This window comes from Leucopleurus acutus (genome assembly GCF_964270905.1).
Source record: "Leucopleurus acutus genome assembly, chromosome: 14".
NCBI classification, from domain to species: Eukaryota; Metazoa; Chordata; class Mammalia; order Artiodactyla; family Delphinidae; genus Leucopleurus; species Leucopleurus acutus.
The window spans coordinates 77930391-77950644 of record NC_139156.1 but is presented as its reverse complement, the minus strand read 5'-3'; the positions used below and the strand labels follow the sequence as shown (position 1 = coordinate 77950644).

General features: G+C 41.2%; 1 protein-coding gene across 1 annotated transcript in view; it reads left to right on the top strand.

The window, feature by feature from the left end:
• Positions 1 to 29: 29 nt before the first annotated feature.
• LOC309971810 (methionine synthase-like) overlaps positions 30 to 20254 on the top strand; it is a gene marked incomplete at its 5' end in the record, with an annotated part of 103830 nt that continues 83605 nt past the window's right edge. The window contains 5 exons of the mRNA XM_082855188.1: positions 30 to 37; positions 3031 to 3163; positions 4463 to 4563; positions 12894 to 12961; positions 13541 to 13661. Of these exons, the coding sequence (XP_082711314.1) occupies positions 30 to 37; positions 3031 to 3163; positions 4463 to 4563; positions 12894 to 12961; positions 13541 to 13661 (431 nt within the window). The remainder of the gene's footprint in view (positions 38 to 3030; positions 3164 to 4462; positions 4564 to 12893; positions 12962 to 13540; positions 13662 to 20254) is intronic.

Below are 20254 nucleotides of genomic sequence, written 5' to 3'. Positions count from 1 at the left end.
GAGTAGTCTGGAAAAGTCCATCTAGGCTGATGGGGAGGTTAGAGGTCATCTGGATATTCCCAGCATTCTAGTCTTCATGTTCTGGGCTTCTGTATCACTTCTTACCCTAACACATGTCTCTCCTCCACCCCCAAATTGAAATAAAACCCAAGTTATACAGAGTGCATTAAGTCAGATAGAGAAAAACAAATACCGTACATTAACGCATATATGTGGAACCTAGAAAAATGGCACAGATGAACCGGTTTGCAGGGCAGAAATAGAGACACAGATGTAGAGAACAAACGTATGGACACCAAGGGGGGAAAGTGGTGGGGGGGTGGGGGTGGTGGTGGGATGAATTGGGAGATTGGGATTGACATGTATACACTGATATGTATAAAATGGATGACTAATGAGAACGTGCTGTATAAAAATAAATTAAATTAAAAAAAATAAAACCCAAGATTAATGTAAAATTATCATATTAAGATTTGATTTGACCAGCCAGTGCTCATCCTTAAGGATGAATATTTTGGAAAGGTCATTACCATTTTAAATAGTGATATACACTAAATGATATATTTCAAGTAAAACCAGTACTCTTACTCTTATTTTGACTTACAGCAGCTACTGACCACATCAGTGAATAAATCATGTTGAGCCTTCTGGTCTGTGAGGCATACAAAAAATAAGTCCCTGTTCTTTTTTTTTTCTTATTTAACTTTTTTTAAAAATTATAGTTGATTTTTTAAAAACTCATTCTACATTTAATTATTCATTGCCCATTTCCCCCGTTTCCTTCATAGCATTCATCTTTTCTTATAGCTTTATTGTTTTATAATTAATATACAATAAACTGCACGTATTTAAAGGATGCAGTTTGATAAGCTTTAACATGTCTGCACCTGTGAAACCATAATCACACTCAAAATAAAGGGCGTTCAGTTGTCCTGTCTTAGTCTCCCCCCGTCTGGGGCAGTTCCTCAGTCTTTATTTTTCATGATGTTGACTTATTATTTTAACTTTTTATTTTTGAGTTAACTTTAGACTTACAGACAAGTTGCAGATGTAGTTTAAAGCGTCCATGTATCCCTCACTCAACTTCTTCCCCTAATGTTAACATTTTCACTTGATCATAGTACAGTTATCAGAACCAGGAAGTTAGCATTGGTATAATACTGTTAACGAAAGAGCTTATTCAGATTTCACCAGTGTTTTCGCTGCTGTTCTCTTTGTGTTCCACAACCCCACATTGCTTTTATCCTGCCTTTTCTAACAGTTCCTGAGTCTTTCCTTGTGACCTTGACTTTTGAAGAGTATAGTACAGTTTGATAACGGTAGCCTGTCCCTCAGTTTGAATTTGTTTGATGTTTTTTCATTTTTGGCAAGAATAACACAGTATAATGCTGTGCCCTTCTCGGTGGATCATATCAGGAGGCCCATCATGTTGCTGTGTATCATCACTGGTGAGGTTAACTTTGATCATTTGGTTAATGGTGCCTGCTATGTTTCTCCACTGTAAATTTACTTGTGGGGAGAAACTTTGAGACTATGCAAATATCCTGTTTCTCATCCTACTTCTACTCATGAATTTTAGCATACGCTGATGAATTTTATAAAAGACCCTGTTCTTTTTTGTCTATTTAATAAATTTGACATGTTATGTTTTGTAAATTTAAAGTGCACAGTGATACATTTACATATTGTAATATGATTGCCATTGAAGCAATTTTTATCACACTGTATCATTATAGTACAATATTATTGTCTATTTCATTATACTGTGTGTTAGATCTCTATGGCTTATTTACTTGTTACAAGTTTGTACCCTTAAATACCATCAGTCTTATCTTCCCATCCCCTATCCTTTGGTAACCACCATTTTACTCTCTGTTTTATTTTGTTTTTTCTTTCCTGTTTGCCTTTTTCAGGTTCCGCATGTAAGTGATATCATACAGTACTTATCTATCTCTATCTGATTTATCTTGCTTAGTATAATGTACTCAAGGTCCATCTGTGTTTTTTGCACATGGCAGGATATCCTCTTTTATCATGGCTGAATAATATTCCATTGTATATATATGTACCACATCTTTTTTATCCATTCATCTGTTGATGGGCGTTTGAGTTGTTTCCATATCTTGGCTACTATAAATAACGCTGTGATAAACATGGATGTGCAAATATCTTATCAAAATTCTGTTTTCATATCCTTTGGGTTTATACCCAGAAGTGGAATTGCTGGATCGTGTGGTAGACCTATTTTTAATTTTTTAAAGAACCTCCGTATCATTTTCCATATAGTTGGACTAATTTACATTCCCACCAGCAGTGCATAAGAGTTCTCTCTTCACCACATCCTCACCAGCACCTGTTGTTTCTTATCTTGATGATGGCCATTGTAACAGGTGTGAGGTGATAGCTCAGTGTGGTTTTGATTAGCATTTCCCTGATGATTGGTGGTGTTGAGCATCTTTTCATATGCCTACTGGCCATTTTGATATCCTCTTTGGAAAAATGTCTTTTTAGTTCTTCTGCCCACTTTTTAATCGGAATATTTGTTTTTTTGTTATGAAGTTGTGTTAGTTCTTTATATATTTTGGAAATTAATCGCTTATCCAATATATGTTTGCAAAATTCTTCTCCAATTCTGTAAGCTTTAAAGGGTCCTTTTTTGCATAAGCCTTAATTGTAAGTGAATTGTAACAGTGGGGATTGAGAAGAAAAGGCTGACAAGGGGCTCTTGGAGGAGAAGCTTGACACCTGAAGGATGTATAGAACTTGGAGATGTGATGGAGGGCCTTCTAGGCAGAGAAAAAATAATGTGCAGAAGTTCAGAGGACAGAAACTGCAACATTTGGCTTCTAGCCTTATTTTCCTTCTGCTCTACCTCATTCATTGACTTTCCTCACGGGGGTTTCCTTCCTTACCCCACCCACTGTCATAAGTGGACTCCAGGGTGGCTGACCTGAGGACAAAGCATGCATAATAATTTGTGCTAAAATTTCACAAGTGGCCAGTAGCAATCATCCAGGTGTTCTGGTAAAGATGCCTGACTGTGTATTTACCCCAGGTTATAAAGTCAGCTCGGGTCATGAAGAAAGCCGTGGGTCACCTTATTCCCTTCATGGAAAAAGAGAGAGAAGAAACTAAAGTGCTTCCCGGCACGATAGAAGACAAGGTGAGTCATTTTGTCCGAGCCCGTGGGCCCTGTGGGGATCGGCTCTGCACACTCTTACTGGGGCGTGGGTAGGGACCTAAGCCATCAGGCTTGGCTGTGTTTGTCATTGAAGATGAAAGGGAGGAATGATCCAGCTCTTTTACCAAATATCAGAATACTCTGGGATTTTTCCCATAAACGTGGCTTCATGAAATTTTTAATAGGAACATAATTTTTCAAACAAAGCCCATGATTTCAAGACAAAAGCAGTTTGTTCATTCATCTACTGACTATTTACAAAGCTCCTACTATGTGCCAGGTACTATGCTCGACACTGTAGCTAAAAAAGATTGGTCCCTACCCTTGAGATGCTGTTTAGTTTTGGATAACCTCTTAACCGAATATTTCCTGTGTGCTGGTCATGTTCTTGTCACCACTTCTGGATTCAGATCCATTCTTGTTGGCTGTACCACCACAGTAAATCATTAAGCTTTTGACCTTGTTTAGCCCCCTGTGAAGCTCAGGCAGCTTTGGCCCCTAGGATTCTGAATTCTAAAATTGATCTGAGTTTGTGAATGGCTCTTGCATAGTGTTTATAAAAATCCCGTTTGCCTTGGGTGCCTTTTTCTTTTCTTTTTCTCCCTTCCTTCCTTCCTTCCTTCCTTCCTTCCTGCCTTCCTGCCTTCCTCCCTCCCTCCCTCCCTCCCTTTTTCCGAGGGAGGGAGTGCTGACAGTCTGGAGCAACAGTGTTGAAGCCCCCCTGCACTGGTCTGTTGTGGTCCTTCCCATTCTGACAGGACACGTGCGATTCACCGGCTCCTTCCTCTCCCTTTACTGCTAATAGTGAATGCTTATCAGACAGGTTTTGGGGGTTAAGGATATGATCTTCAGCGATGGGACTGTCTTGTATTTGAACTTAAACTGTCCTTTGAGGTGATGGAATGCATGATCTTGGTTGAAGCCCCCTGAGCTAACCAGCTGGGCGGGCTTCCTTCGAGCTGCTGGGGCTTACAGCCGCCTTCTCACAGAGCATGGGACCTGGCTTCTGGGTCCATCTTCTTTTTTTTTTTTTTTTTCTGGCCATGCCACGCAGCATGTGGGATCCTAGTTCCCCAACCAGGGATCAAACCCACACCCCCTGCATTGGAAGCCTGGAGTCCTAACCACTGGACCACCAGGGAAGTCCCCCAGGTCCATCTTTGAGGTTGCCTTGGTTGTATTGAATTGCTTTCTGTGCTGATACCTGTCTGGCTTTGGAGAACTGGGTGATCTGCTCTGAAGTGACCACAGCGATGCTTAGCTGCTTGGCTTCCTCTCCAGGACCCTTACCAAGGTACCATTGTGCTGGCTACCGTGAAAGGCGATGTGCACGACATTGGCAAGAACATAGTTGGAGTAGTCCTTGGCTGCAATAATTTCAGGTGAGTTAAGACCTGTCGTTTTCACCCCCTTTCTTATTTAAAGTAAAAGCATTAACAGGGTAATTCTTTACTGGGTGCGAAGGGCAGGGTAGGGCAGTAGATGTTAGAGGTTATTTTTAATTTCTTTTTCTTCACTGTGTTTTCAACTTTTCTACATTGAACATACCTTTTCAAATGAAGGAAGTTAGTAATTATTTAATGTTGTTTGTTCAGTAAGGACAAAAAGAATAGAAAAAACTATTCAAGCAGTGTCAAAACAACAAGAGGCCTCTGGGGATTTGACCTCCGGCCAGAGGCTAGAACATTGGGTCCCACCCCATGGCCCATGACATTGAGCATATTTCCGTTTTCCTCTCCATGAACTGCCAGATTTTTAGAGCCAAGATCTTATTAAGACCTTGGCTAAATAGAGTTTTATAAGAAGGATTTGACTGTACAGTTCTTTTTGCTTTGCTTAGAAAAGAACCAGGCATGCATCCTGGTGTTGATGAAGCTAGTTTTTGAATGTTGTATACAAGTAAAATCCCTTTCTTATATCTTTCATTATAGTTGAATGATTATTCAGCGCAAATTTATTTCTATGTGAGAGCTCATGACCCACAGTAAGAGCATGTTTTGCTCAGATTTCAACATATTCTTTGTAATGAAAAGCCTAATATAACTAATGTCTTCTCTGGCCCATGTCCAACCAACAGTCTCTGAGTCACGGACTTCTTTCCAATGTGCGTTTTTCTCTGTAGAGAAGAGAGACTTGACTGCAGCTACAGCCGGGCCCCCTTGGAGTTGTCTTTGCCCACTGTCGGATAATAATTACCCTCTAAGCCCCCCGCCTACTCTCAAAATATTTATCCATGTCTGCGTTCAAGGCTAATTAAATGCAGCTAAGAACCACTCAGAAAGGCTGGAGATGGAGGAGCAGTGTGAGGGCGGCACCTTCTTCCCTCTGACTGTCTTCACAGGCACTTCCGTTTGGCTGCCTGTTCACTGTCAAAGACTTAGCATTCTCTCCTGGTCCTGGAAATGAGGAATATTGTTCTTGGAATATATTAATTTTTTTTAAGATAAAAATACTGGAGATACAGTGGAGGTTGTTATAATGAGATTTTACCTATAGGATAAGTATTTGGACGAGAAATAAGTATTTGGATGAGGTATTTGCTTCCTAAAGTCTCTGACATTTCTTCTGTTGTCTCATCTTTTCAAACCCTGTGTTGTTGGTTTCTATTTGCATTCATCATAATTAGTTCAAGTTCAGTTAACGCTGATAAATGTTTATATATCATCTACTACATACCATGCATTGTATCAGAGACACCAAAGTGATTGAGTTGACTTTTCTCCATTCAAGAACTTTACTGTTTATCAGGCTAAAAAGCAGGAACATGTTCAGTGGTGATAGTGGGGCAAGAACTATTGAAAAGGCAATTTGTAGACAAACTCTCTATAGCAATTCTTGAGATATCATTGTCATGTGTTTATCATTTTTTATTATGAAAAATGGACAAGTAGTTGAGAGAATCATACCAGGAATGTATTTTCCTCCAGTTAAAACATTTTAAGGGACTTCCCTGGTGGCGCAGTGGTTAAGAATCCGCCTGCCAATGCAGGGGACATGGGTTTGATCCCTGGTCCGGGAAGATCCCACATGCCGTGGAGCAACTAAACCCGTGCGCCACAACTACTGAACCTGTGCTCTAGAGCCAGCGAGCCACAACTGCTGAAACCCACGCGCCTAGAGCCCGTGCTCTGCAACGAGAGAAGCCACCGCAATGAGAACTCTGCTTACCGCAACGAAGAGTAGCCCCCGCTCGCCACATCTAGAGAAAGCCCGCGTGCAGCAACGAAGACCCAAAGCAGTCAAAAAAAAAAAGAGGCCAGGGAAAACTGTGACCAGCATACCCAGTTCCTCTGGCTTGTGCACTGGGGGCCACTTATCTGGAGTAACTGGAGAAACATCTTCTGATGAAATTCTATTCTTTTTGCAAAAAAAAAAAAAAGTTAATGTGCAAACTTTTTCTATCAGGTCAAACACTCCTTTGGGTCTTATGTCTTATAACACATAGACTCTTGGCACTGGTGGGTTTAATGTTATGACATCAGCTAGTAGACAGGTGCCCCTGATAGCTGCTTTATATAGTTAAATGTATGCTTTTGCTGGGTATCCATGTTCCAGCTGATGCCTGGGTGAATCACCCAGCTAGTGAGTGAGTCTAGCAAACCATCCAGTACCAGATATTAATACAACTTTCTCATTCCTGGTTCTTTGTTGTTGATGCAGTAAATCTCATGAAGAGACATGTTCTTTGTGGGGGAAAAAAGAAGTAAAGAGGACTGAAAGTGATAGTTCTGTCTAGACAGAAAACACATTTTTTATGGGGATGATGCAATAGAATTTGCAGATTTGAGAATTTAAATGGATCTGGGGATGTGTCCACCAAGAGTTTATTAATACCTAACATTTGTTTTCTGCTTCACAATTTATATAGTGCTTTTATATAACTGATTTTTCTTTTTCTTTTGCTATTCTTTTCCTGATTCCTTCCTTCCTTCCTCCCTCCCTCCCTCCCTCTTTCTTTCTTTCTTTTTGTTCATTCTTTTTATGGTTTTGATCCTGCTTTGCCTGCCTCAATTATTGTATTTCTCATTTTACACAGCTAGCAAGTGGCAGGCTGTACTCAGGGCTTCTGAATCCAAAAGTCAGGATTCTATGTTATGTCATTTTAGCTTCCAGTATTTGTTCCAGTTATAAACAACTTTAACTGTAATGTATAATATTAATATGCTAGTTAAATTCCTCTGAAGAAATAATTTAGAATACTTAAAAACATTTTTGATCAGATATTTGATTACATGAAAGTTGATTTTAGATATACTCTTTAATAATAATTATATAAAGAGACAAATGTGGACTTTTCCCATTTAACAGATAATGCACACTGTTTAACTGGGTAAGAAAAAGTAGGATATATTAACAGAAATGTTAAAATTAGATATACATCTAGTACTTTAAAAAATATGGATCTGATGAAACAGATAATGAGGCATATTTTCATTTTAACCAGTGGTTCTTAATATAATTGTCTAGTATGGGTAAATAATACGCAATATATGGCTAAGAAGGGGACACTTTGAAACTGTATAATGTTAGAGCTTTCAGCTGAGTGAGGAAAACGACTGTATCTAAGTCAAGGGCGCACTAGAGACTTCTCCTAGCACCTCAACATGCTCTCTTTATAATTATTCGGAGGCTTTCAACTGTGTGTGTGTGTGTCTGTCTGTGTCTGTCTGTCGTTTTCTAGCTTAATTGAGATATAATTGACATATAACATTGTTTAAGGTGTAAAACGTTGATTTGATACACTTATATATTGCAGTATGATCACCACCATAGTGTTAGCTAACACCTCCATCACATCACATAATTACCATTTCTTGTTTGTGGTGAGCACATTAAGATCTACTTTCTTAACACTCTCAAGTATATCATACAGTACTGTTAACTCCATTCATAGTGCTGTGTATTATATCCGTAGAACTTATTCATCTTCCAACTGGAAGTTTGTACCCTTGACCAGCATCTCCCCATTTCCCCACCCCTCAGCCCCTGGTAACAGCTGTCCTACTCTCTGTTTCTATGAGTTCAGCTGTTTTAGATTCCCTGTGTAAGCATATCCTACAGTATTTGTCTCTCTCTGTCTGACTTATTTCACTTAGCATAATGCCCTCATAGTCATCCATGTCATAATGGCAGGATTTCCTTCTTTCTTATGGCTTCTTATGGTTCCATCGTATGCATGTATCACTCCTGCTTTATCCATTTATCTGTTCTTAACCATAGCTTGGAAACCTTATAGGGGCTGCAGACTGGTACGGTACTCCCATCTAGTGGTGGTACCTGTGAATTGCAGGATCAGAAGAAGCTGCCACCTTTAACTTCATTTCACATGACAGTAAATATGAGGCACCCTAAGTGGATGCAGATGCAAAGCTAGCTTTATATTCCATTTTAATTCCTTTTGGAGAGTAAAAGGGGCTTTATATATTACAATATTTATTTTCTAAATTGTATGAATTCTTAAATAGTATTGGATGCCTTTGCTAAGGCATTTAGTGCAGCTTACATTTTTTTCTGTATTAGAAACTCAAATTAAATGCCTGCATTTACAGCTCTGTTATAAGCACTTTAGAAAGATGATTATAAAATACAAATTTTTCCATAACATTTTTATTTTCTTTAATCTCTCATGTGGCAAAATATAAGAATGTGTATAAGAGACCTACAGACACTGGGTATAGCTCAGAGTGCAGAAGGGAAACCAAGGGAAAGCCAAGGGAGGTGGAGAGCTATATGGGGGACGCAGGGAGTTGTAGTAAAGGGGAGAGAAAATGGGAAGAGATGGTGGGAAGAATGGCAGCCGCCACGGAAGGCAGGGATGGGATTGACCCAGGCTTCAGATCCTTTCCTTCAGCCAGGGTTCCCCAGGGCCAGTTGTTTGTGATTCTGGACCTTCGTAGTACTAGTTTCTGCCTGGGTGGCCCTCTTTTTTCCTTCATCCAGCTAATACCTACGTATTTTTTCAAAATGCAGCTGGAATCACCCTCCTGGGGTGCTTCTAGTTGTTACCGAGATTAGATGGTCTCCCACAGCACACTGTAAATGCCTCCTCTGTGGCACTTGTCACACCATATTCTAATTCAGAATATGAATTAGAATTCATATTCTAATGAACTCACATGTGCTCAGAAACTGATTTCTCAACTCACACATGCTCAGAAACTGATCCCCTTCTTCTGGGGTGGGGCTGGGGACAACCCGAGGCCTAGATTGGTTGTCCCTGGTGGTGAGCAGCCTCCTTCCAGTATCCCAGTGCCATAAATACTACTTTCTATGCATGGAAAACGTTGGGAAGTGCTCCTCTAAACAGTGATATATTTGACTGTCTCCCAGCAAGACCTCTTAAGGCAGCCTAATACGTTGGAAGTTGAACTTGTACCCCAGAGCCCTGGCTCACTGTTTCCAGACCTCTTCTTACCTGCCTGACTGCCGGTTGTCACTCCCTTGCTGATTTCTCCTTCTCTGTGTGACCCCAGAACGGGGGAGTGCTCCAAGGCTCAGCCCTGGGACCTCTTCTCTGTCTGTCCTCACTACCTAGGTTAGTGCTTCTCGGACTGTAATGTGCCTTCTGACCACCTGGGATCTTGATAAAGGTCAGATCAGGTTAAAGTAGGTCTGGTCAGATAGTCTTAGATCATCTCATTCAGTCTCATGACTTTTTTTTTCTTGCTCCTCTCCCCTTTCATTTCCCCTCCCCTTCCCCTCCTCTCTCCCCACCTTCCCTCCCCCCTTTCTCCCCACCCTCCACCCGCTTTTGGCAATTTATTTTTCTACATCTTTTACACACGGTCTGAGGACTTTTTAACACCATCTAATATGCTGTCAAGTCCCAGGTTTTATCCCCAGCATGGATCTGTCACCTGGACTCTAGGCTTACCTATCCAGACGACTACCTAAGGGCTCCATTTGGATAGCTAAAGAAACAATATTTTGAAAATCGAACTAATTGCTGCCATTAAGATGCCCTCTACGGGGCTTCCCTAGTGGTGCAGTGGTTAAGAATCCGTCTGCCCGTGCAGGGGACACAGGTTTGAGCCCTGGTCCAGGAAGGTCCCATTTGCTGCGGAGCAACTAAGCCTGTGGGCCACAACTACTGAGCCTGCACTCTAGAGCCCGCGAACCACAACTACTGAGCCCACTTGCCACACTACTGAAGCCCGTGCACCTAGAGCCCGTGCTCCGCAACAAGAGAAGCCACTGCAATGTGAAGCCCACACGCTGCAACGAAGAGTAGCCCCTGCTCGCCGCACCTAGAGAAAGCCTGCACGCAGCAACGAAGACCCAACGTGGCCAAAAATAAATAAATAATAAAAATTAAAAAAAGAAAAAATGATGCCCTCTTCTCCCCCTCTGACCTTACTCCCTACAGCTTTCTCCTTCCTCCATTTCTGTCCAGCCACGAGGTCTCCTTAGTTTTCCTCAAACAAAAGCAAGCATCACACGATGTTCCTGAACGATACAGTGCCTAAAACAAGAAAAAGAATTGAGAGCAAGATGATTCTTGCCATCATACTGATGATTTTTAATTGAATTTTTAAAATATATGCAATGCTGAAAGCAGTCAGCTTTGAAATACATGCCTCTTTATCTTGATATAAAAGCAATATGCTATTTTGCTTAGTTTTATAGGCTGTATTTAGTCACAGTTTAACAAATCTAGTTGCCAGACTGAGTGCAATGTGCTAAAAAAAAAAAAAAAAAAAAGGGTTCCACCTCGCCCCTGTTATAACCTGCAGGCCCCATCATCAACACTTACAGCATTTGTTCTCTACTGGCTTAGTGCTAACAGACCTGAATAGAGTTAGCATTGATTTGAAATTGTGTACTTACTGAGGATTCCATATATGCTAGTTTATTTTTTTTTTTAATTTAAGTAATATGGCAACAAGCTAGAAAATCTAACCGTATGAGAAGGTATATAGTGAGAAGCAAGGCCCCTTCCTGCCCCTGGTGTCCAACTACACCCACCTGTTAGCAGCTGACATGATGTCAGCTAGTAGTTCTTAAGCATTGATTTTTTTTTATTTAAAATTATTTTGCCTATTTAGTTTTAAGAATTGTTGACATTAGGAAGCAAGTGAAAACGCGTACTGTAATTTTTTAAACATCTTTGTAACACATACTTATGATCAAATTAAATGTCGAAATGACTGACATTCCGTGTACTCTCTAAATCTAGAAGAGTAGTTTATAGAACATTTTCAAGGGCAGAAGTCCCATTTTCTCCGAGTTCCAGAAAGCTGTCTCCTCCTTGAGTTACAGTTCCTTGGTGTTACTCTGTCCTCTGAGCGTAACAGGCTCCAGGCTTCCTCTGCCCAGTTGCGTCCCCCTTCTCATGTGCCCGCCCAGGGTCAGCTCTTCCTTTGAGTCTCACTCCATCTCTCGTGGTTACCTGCTCTCGGATTCAGTCTCCCTCTCCCTCAACTTAAGTCACCAGATTCCTTCTCGTCAGCTTTTCATGTGCAGGAACTGACCTCTTCTTGCTTATCCTCCTAGTTGGCTTCCATGTAGGGTATACTGTTCAGTTGATATTTATTGAGTCAACTTACCCAGCATCTTTATTAGCCTACATGGCTAAGAAGATGGATTTTGATGTCAGATCCTGGTTCAAACCTCAGCTCTGCTACTGATTAGTTGTTTGACTGGACGAGATGCTTAACTTCTGGGCCCACACTTCTCTGGGCCCTTCCTCATTAAAATGTAAAAATCATGTTTTCAAGAATTTTAAAAATAGAGAGTATTAATTGGTAAAACCTGCCTCAAAATCAAGTTTAAAATATGAATCAAGCATCATAAAAATATTTATATTCTTTAACGCAATAATGCCATTTGTATTAATCCATCCAGTGTATATATTTGGATAAATGCATGAAGTAAAATATGAAAACAAACCACAGAAAATGGGCCCCATGGTAGTGCTTGCATGTAGAGTTCCTGTGAGGGTTAAACAAGATTGTTTATGCAGAAGGTTTAGCATAGTGGAAACAACCCAGGTGTCCATTGACAGATGGATGAATAAACACCATGTGGCACATTCATACAATGGAATATTATTCAGCCTTAAAAAGGAATGAAGTTCTGACACAGGCTACAACGTGGAGCATCCCTGAAGTCATTATGCTAAGTGATATAAGCCAGACACAAAAGGACAAGTAATGTATGATTCCACTTGTATAAATACCCAGACTAGGCAAATTCATAGAGACAGAAAGTAGAGTAGAGGTTACCAGGGGCTGGGATGGGCCGATCAGGGATTGTTGCTGAGGGATTGCAGAGTTTCTTTTGGGGCGATGAAAGAGTTTTGAAAATAAATGCTGGTGATGGTTGCACACCATTGCAACTGACTGATTAGTGATGCTGAATTGTACTTAGGTTAAAATGGCAAATTATGTGTTATATATATTTTACCAGAGCTTAGGAAATAATAGTGTCCTCTATCAAAAATTATTGAATTGTCTACTTTAAATAGGTGGGTTAGATGCTCTGTGGATTAAGTCGGCAAAGGTGTTTAAAAAAGCTCAGCATAGTCCCTGACCCATGGTCAGTTCCTAATAAATGGCAGTCGTCGATGAGTTGGTGGTTGATATTTCGTGAGCTTTTCAGTGTGATTCCAGTTTACGTTAGAGCAGTATTTAATGGCTAAATAAAAATGTTCGTCTAGCTTTTTCCTAATGGGTTCTCATTAATTTTCTCACATCTCATTTCTGTGCCCCAGAGTTATTGACTTAGGAGTCATGACTCCATGTGACAAGATACTGAAAGCTGCTCTCGACCACAAAGCAGGTACTGTGCAGCCGTGCTCCTGGGCATTTCAGTAAATACCGTTTCCTCCCATTGTCTGTCTATCGGTGAATAGCCATGCTCAGCCCATGTGGGATGGTGGGACATTCAGACATTCAAGTGCTAGCTCTGCCTGGGGGTGCTGTCATTGCCGTTTATAATGGAGGTAGAAGGGGTGAGCAGGTAACCGTGAAACTCCTCTCTAGCTATGAGGAAGGGGAATGGGGACAGGCTTCTTAAAAGAGAACAGTTTTATTAGACTTTTTTCCTCTGTGTGTAGTTGCTTTTATGTTTCTTCTGACACTGTGACACATTGAGTCTGGGAAATCATGAACTAACAATTGTGTGGCTTCCTGAAACTGTGGCAAGCATATTATTGCAACTTGAAGTTGCAAATCATATTTACTCCTGAAAGCAAAAAATAAATTGAAAACCCCAGTCAGAAGAGAAGCCTCAGAATTAGAAATTGGGAATTTATCTTCTGTCTTGTGGTCTTTATTACAAAGTTTTGAAAATGAGTCTTCATACTTTTCCTCTCATCCTCCTTCTCACTGTCCTTTTTTCTCTTTTTTAAAATAATAGATATAATTGGCCTGTCAGGACTAATCACTCCTTCCCTGGATGAAATGATTTTCGTTGCTAAGGAAATGGAGAGATTAGCTATAAAGATTCCGTTGTTGATTGGAGGAGCTACCACTTCGAGGTAAGTCATGCTACTGAGCTTTGTGCTTCCCTTAAATTCTCTTGAATGCCAGCATTTAAAAACAGTGATAAAACCTGACTTTTTTTCTTATGCATAGTGCATTGGCTTCTTACTATATAAATACATGAACTTTCCAGCCTTCACACCACGAGAGCCAGAATCATTTGGGGGCCTGCTGCAGGAAACTCCTCTGTCATCTACCCCCTCTCCCTGTTTTTGGATTCCTTTGGCCTGCAGTCCTCTTTTCCTTCATCTTCTCACCTCCCATTCAGTTCCTGAGACGAACACTTATCCTCTTGAAATCAAACTGAGTGGAGAAGCTGTGTTTTTTGGTACAGAAACACTGCTTGAACTTTAGCCCACTCTCTGTCTTGAAGCAGGTATCTGACTGAATAATTACAGGTTCTCTTGAAGAAACTCCGACCTTGTAATAGTTGAGATAGAAAGCTGACCTAGAGAGAATGAATCAGAGGATCACTTTGGGAAGTTGTTTCTGAAAGAGAGACCTTTGGGGAACCTTTGGGTCAAATAATTTAAAGAGAAAGTTCAAATTCGGTCACATGATTATTATTCAGTTTGTCGGATTTCTCCTGGGGTCACGATCATAATGATATTTGGTGAGAGGTATGTTAATTATGGGTATTAGACTTTAAAAAAATTTTTATTTTATATTGGAGTGTAGTGGATTAACAATGTTGTGTTAGTTTCAGGTGTACAGCAGAGTGATTTAGTTGTACATACACGTAGATCCATTCTTTTTCAAATTCTTTTCCCATTTAGGTTGTTAGGTAATGTTGAGCAGAGTTCCATGGATATTAGATTTCTCATGACACATTCCTTATGCCCCACGTAGTTCACTTTGGCAGGGAGCAGTGTCCAGGAGGAGCATTGACCTTGATGGTCACACAAGCATGCAGTTTACTTTTCTGATACAATATACAGTAGATGTGGGACAAAGCTATTCCAGAGTTCCTTTCAGTCTGGAAACAACTGTATGTTAAGCCATTTGTATTAGGGATCTCCACAGAAACAGGATCAGTAAGGGGTGTGTGCGTGTGTGTGTGTGTGTGTGTGTGTGTGTGCGTGCGTGTGTGTGTGCGTGCGTGCGTGTGTGTGTGTGTGTGTGTGTGTGTGTATCTATACAGGGGGTGTGGGGGAAGGGAGGGAGAGTGATTGATTTTAAGGAACTGGCTTATGCGATATGGGGGCAGGTATGTCTGAAATCTACAGGGAACGTGGGCAGACTGGAGGCCAGGCAAGAGTTGCTGTTGTATCTTGAGTCCATAGGCAGTCTGGAGGCAGAAGGCCTTCTTCCTCTGGCGACTGCAGCCTTTTCTCTTCAGGTCTTTAATTGATTGGATGAGGCCCACCCACACGGAGGACAATCTGCTTTACTCAGAGCCTACTGATTTAAATGTTAATCATATCTAAAAAATACCTTCACAGAAACATCTAGATTGTTGTTTGACCAAAAACTGGGTACCATGGCCTACCCAAATTGGCACATAAAATTGACCATCCTTCCATTTATAACCTGAATGGACCATGTTCGTGAATAGTCAGGGTTCTATGCCATGTATCCACTAATTACTTTTCATACTTGAAGGACTCAGTAGTGTGGCTGTCGTTGCTCACATTAGAAAACCAGGTTTGTTTTTCCACGAAGGACTTACCCACTAGGGTACTGGCAGATCGATCTCCAGGGATATAACCAACCATCGATAACTGAGGTTTCAGTGAGCATGGTTGTGGGTAATTGATGATTATAATGTGAATATTCATTAGTTTAGCAAAGAGAATGGTAAGGGAATCTACAGATTATTGTCAAAATGAAAGACCTTTTAAAATCATGGTTGTAAAAGAGGATAAATAAATACTTAAATGAGCAGATGTAATGAAATGCATTATGAGTTATGTAAATGTGATGCTGGTTTCCAAATGAGAACCACTTTATGTGGACACTGCACTCGGGAATTCAATACCAGGAAACCACATATTGCTACTTGTGCAAGTTGGAATGTTACCAATAGTTAATTCTACTGTATCTCTTACCAAGTAAGAGCCACCAGATTAAAGAGGTTTCTTAAAAAATAACCGGAAGTAACATGACTAACCTCTCAGAATACATCATTGGCAAACTTAGCCATAAAGGACTCTTATGGCTATGACTCTATACCAGTTATAACCTGGTATATCAAGTTAAAATTAATCAGATCAGAAATCACCCACAGTTTTAGTGCTATTGTAGAATATCTATTCTCATCATCTGGGAAACTAAATGTGTTCCTCCAAGGAGAGAGAAATCTGGATCCCATGACCTCCCAAGGTCTCTTTAACTCTCTGACGTTTTGTTTCTTGATGAGCTTTTCTGGTTCTATTCTCTTCCATGCCTGTTGCAGTTTCTGAAAAATTATTTAGAAAATAAAAGCCAGTAGTGGTGCTTCCAGGTAACCATCCCCTTCTCCATTGTGGTGCAAGGGCAGCCTTTGAAAAACAGATTCTCGTGCAGCCTCCAGGAATGTCAGTGTAAAATTCCCCCTTCTGCCTTCATTTTAAAGTGGTGACAGTGGGTGAGGTCTCAGACCTGGAGGCTTGCTTCGTCAAGCCCTCTTATTTAAGTAAGCACTTTTGCTAAGTATAGTAGCACTCATGTAGAAAAGTACACAAGTCACAGGTAAACAGCTTGATGAATTTCTTAAAAAATGAAACCACCCATGTAATAACCCCCAGATCAAGAAATAGAACATTAATGACACTCTGGGAACTTCACTGGATCCCCCGACCTAGTCATTCTATCTTCTATCACCACAGTTTGGTTTTGTCTGCATTTCAACTTTCTGTAAGTGGAATCCTACTGTACGTATTCATTCTTCTGTGTCTCGCTCAACATTATGTCTTTAAGGCCTAAACTCATTATTACAGTAGTGTTTTTGTTTTTGTTTTTTTTCCCATTGTGGTATAATATTGCATTGTATTATGCCCTCTGGCTTATTTATCCATGCTAGTGTTGGTGGACATTTGGGTTTTTCCAGTTTGGGGCTATTACACAGAATGCTGCTATGTATGTGTTTCTGCCCTGAAACAGACTTGCTGGGTCACAGAATATGCATATGGTCATCGGCATTAGATATTTTTTCTAAAGTGATTGTATTAATTTATACTCCCACCGGCAATTATGAGATTTCCAATTATTCCACATCCTTTTCAGTTTTATCCATTTTAGTGTGTGTGTAACAATATCTTGCTAAGGTCTTCATTTGTATTTCTCTACTGACTAATGATGTTGAGTACCTTTTCATGTGTATATTGACCACTTGGATATGCTTTTTAAATCTTTTTTTTTAATTAGGTATTCTGCCCTTTTTTTTCTTTTACTGATTTGTATGCATTCTTTATATTGGAAACAAGACTCTTTATCAGAAATATGTATTGCAAATAGAGTTTTCCAATATGGCTTACCTTTTGCTGTCTTAGTGGTATTTTGGGTAACAAAAGTTCTTCATTTTCATGAAGTCTGATTTATCGATCTCTTTATGGTTAGTGCTTTTCGCATCTGTGTAAGAAGGCTTCTACCCTAGGAGAGTCAGCTTTGCTAGAAAGCATTCGGGAGTTTGAATGTCTCAGAAGTCATCTGAGAATGCTTATCGTCACCTCCTACAGACCTGTGGAGGGCTCAGCAGAGGCCCAGTTCTTTCCTTTGCTGTTTTTGAGCAAATGGAGGCTCAGGACTTCCAAATTCTCATGAAAGCAGATCTGTGAGGGGAATAGCAGCATGGCTTTTCCAAACCTCAGGGGCCTGAGGTAGGTAGCGTGAGAGAATTAGAACTGTACCCCCAAGACACGAAATGAGGCTTGAGGATGGATCCTTGGAGAGGCTGAAAGAGTTATACAGATTTGGGGTCATATGTGGGTAGAAATCTGTTTGGAATGGCCCTTTTTAACCTGTAGCTATAAGAGACTAGAAAACTGAATTTTCTCCTGTCTGTAATACAGACGGTTTTGTATCACAAACTAGAAATGACTTTAATGGAAATCTGGCCCTTTTAGCTACAGAACTTCTCAAGGGCACAAGTCTGGCAGTTAGCTCTCAATTTTTAACTGGTTTAAAGCCAATAACTGCAAAGTGTCTTTTTCAATTATCTTTTGTGTAGTTTAAACTTGGGGAATTCAACAGGAAGTCACATTGCTCAAAGCTGGAGGTAATTTTCTGAGTTTTCTGTTTTTTTTTTTTAACTGCTATGAGGTAAGGTGCTGAATTACATAACTGATAATATTTTCCTCTGTATAGGATTTCAAGGAATGAATTTTACATGCTAATCTCCTGATTCCATCTTTTTTTTAAATAAATTTATTTATTCAATTTATTTATTATTTTTGGCTGCGTTGGATCTTTGTTGCTGCGTGCGGGCTTTTACTTTGTTTACTGCGAGCGGGGCCTACTCTTCGTTGCGGTGCGTGGGCTTCTCATTGCAGTGGCTTCTCTTGTTGCAGAGCACAGGCTCTAGGCGTGCGGGCTTTAGTAGTTGTGGCTCCCGGGCTTCAGTACTTGTGGCTTGAGGGCTCTAGAGCGCAGGCTCAGTAGTTGTGGCGCAAGGGCTTAGTTGTTCTGTGGCATGTGGGATCTTCCTGGACCAGGGCTCGAACCCGTGTCCCCTGCATTGGCAGGCGGATTCTTAACCACAGCGCCACCAGGGAAGCCCTCCTGATACCATCTTAATTTTCCCATCCTTATTTCCCATTTTCTCTCATTTTTTCTCATCAAATTTTAAGTTTTGGTTATGCTGCATTTATGTAAAACACTAGTTCTGAGATAGGGTATGACATGAAATAAGTGCTTGTTCTTTTTTTTTTTTTTATTGCGGTACCACGGGTACCACTGTTGTGGCCTCTCCCGTTGCGGAGCACAGGCTCCGGACGCGCAGGCTCAGTGGCCATGGCTCACGGGCCCAGCCGTTCTGCAGCATGTGGGATCCTCCCGGACTGGGGCACGAACCTGTGTCCCCTGCATCGGCAGGCGGGCTCTCAACCACTGTGCCACTAGTGAAGCCCGGAGTGCTTGTTCTTTTTCAGAGTGTTAAAAAAGATCTTCTAAGGCTAACATGATCATGCCTATTTGGCTGGTGTGGGAGGTGACTAATTAAATCCTAAATGTTGACTAGTGACTTAGCAGAGATGGATTTGAGATTCAGCCTCAGCGTTTAGCCCTTTGCCCTAGGTATGTAGGAAGGGGAGGAGAGTTTCTACTGTTTTGCATCTTTTCAGACTTCAGAAAGAAATCTTTCAGCTGGAGAAGTTCATGTAAACGGGAGCTTAGAAAAAAGTGGAATCATTGTCAAACTGGAAGCATTCTTTTTTTTTGTTTTTTAAGTAATGATGTGGTATTTTTGTTTTTATTTTTTGCGGTACGCGGGCCTCTCACTGTTGTGGCCTCTCGCGTTGCGGAGTACAGACTCCGGACGCGCAGGCTCAGAGGCCATGGCTCACGGGCCCAGCCGCTCCGCGGCATGTGGGATCTTCCCGGACCGGGGCACGAACCCGTGTCCCCTGCATCGGCAGGCGAACTCTCAACCACTGCGCTACCAGGGAAGCCCCGATGTGTTTTTTTTTTTTTTTTTTTTTTTCGGTACGCGGGCCTCTCACTATTGTGGCCTCTCACTATTGTGGCCTCTCCCGTTGCGGAGCAACAGGCTCCGGACGCGCAGGCTCAGCGGCCATGGCTCACGGGCGCAGCCGCTCCGCGGCATGTGGGATCTTCCCGGACCGGGGCACGAACCCGTGTCCCCTGCATCGGCAGGCGGACTCTCAACCACTGCGCCACCAGGGAAGCCCTGATGTGGTATTTTGTTTGTTTGTTTACTTTGGCTGCACTGCGCGGCATGGGGGATATTAGTTCCCCGACCAGGGATGGAACCTTCACCCTCTGCAGTGGAAGCGCAGAGTCTTAACCACTGGACTGCCAGGGAAGTCCCCGGAAGCACTCTGATAGCTGGGCAAGCTCAAATTTCATACCTGTGCTCATCCAGCTTGGGCAGTGTTTGCGTTGGAAAGGAGCACTTTGATTTGTTTTGTTTTGTCTTTTTAAATCATGAAATCCATCCATTTCTTCTCAGTTCCTTTTCCCAGAAGATCATCAAAGAGAGAATGGCCAGAATTACACTGAGAACCCTTGGATACTTACTAAATATCAATTATATTGATTTAAACATTGTAAATTTTACTGGCTGTCCTTAAAAGATATGTCACTGAAGTTACGTCAGGCTTAAAACATTGTTTCCTGGGGGAACTTCATGCAGAAGAAAGACTGAGGTATATTTGTGTGTCTCAAGTTACTAAGGAAGCATCTGAGGAAGAGGACGCATAAAGAGTCTAACTTGTGTTTTGAAACTGGAAGCAACATCTTCTTTATAACTTTTCCTACTGTTTGAAAATCTTCACCCCCTCATAGACTACCCAAGATATTTTCAGAATCTTCGGTCCCCAAACACACAATAGGCACAAAACGGGTCCTGAGGAGGCAGTGGTGTTTGTTAGGCTGCTCCAGGGCCGAGATGCAGCTCCCCCTGCTGGTGGGCCTCCCAGTCCAGAAGGCATCT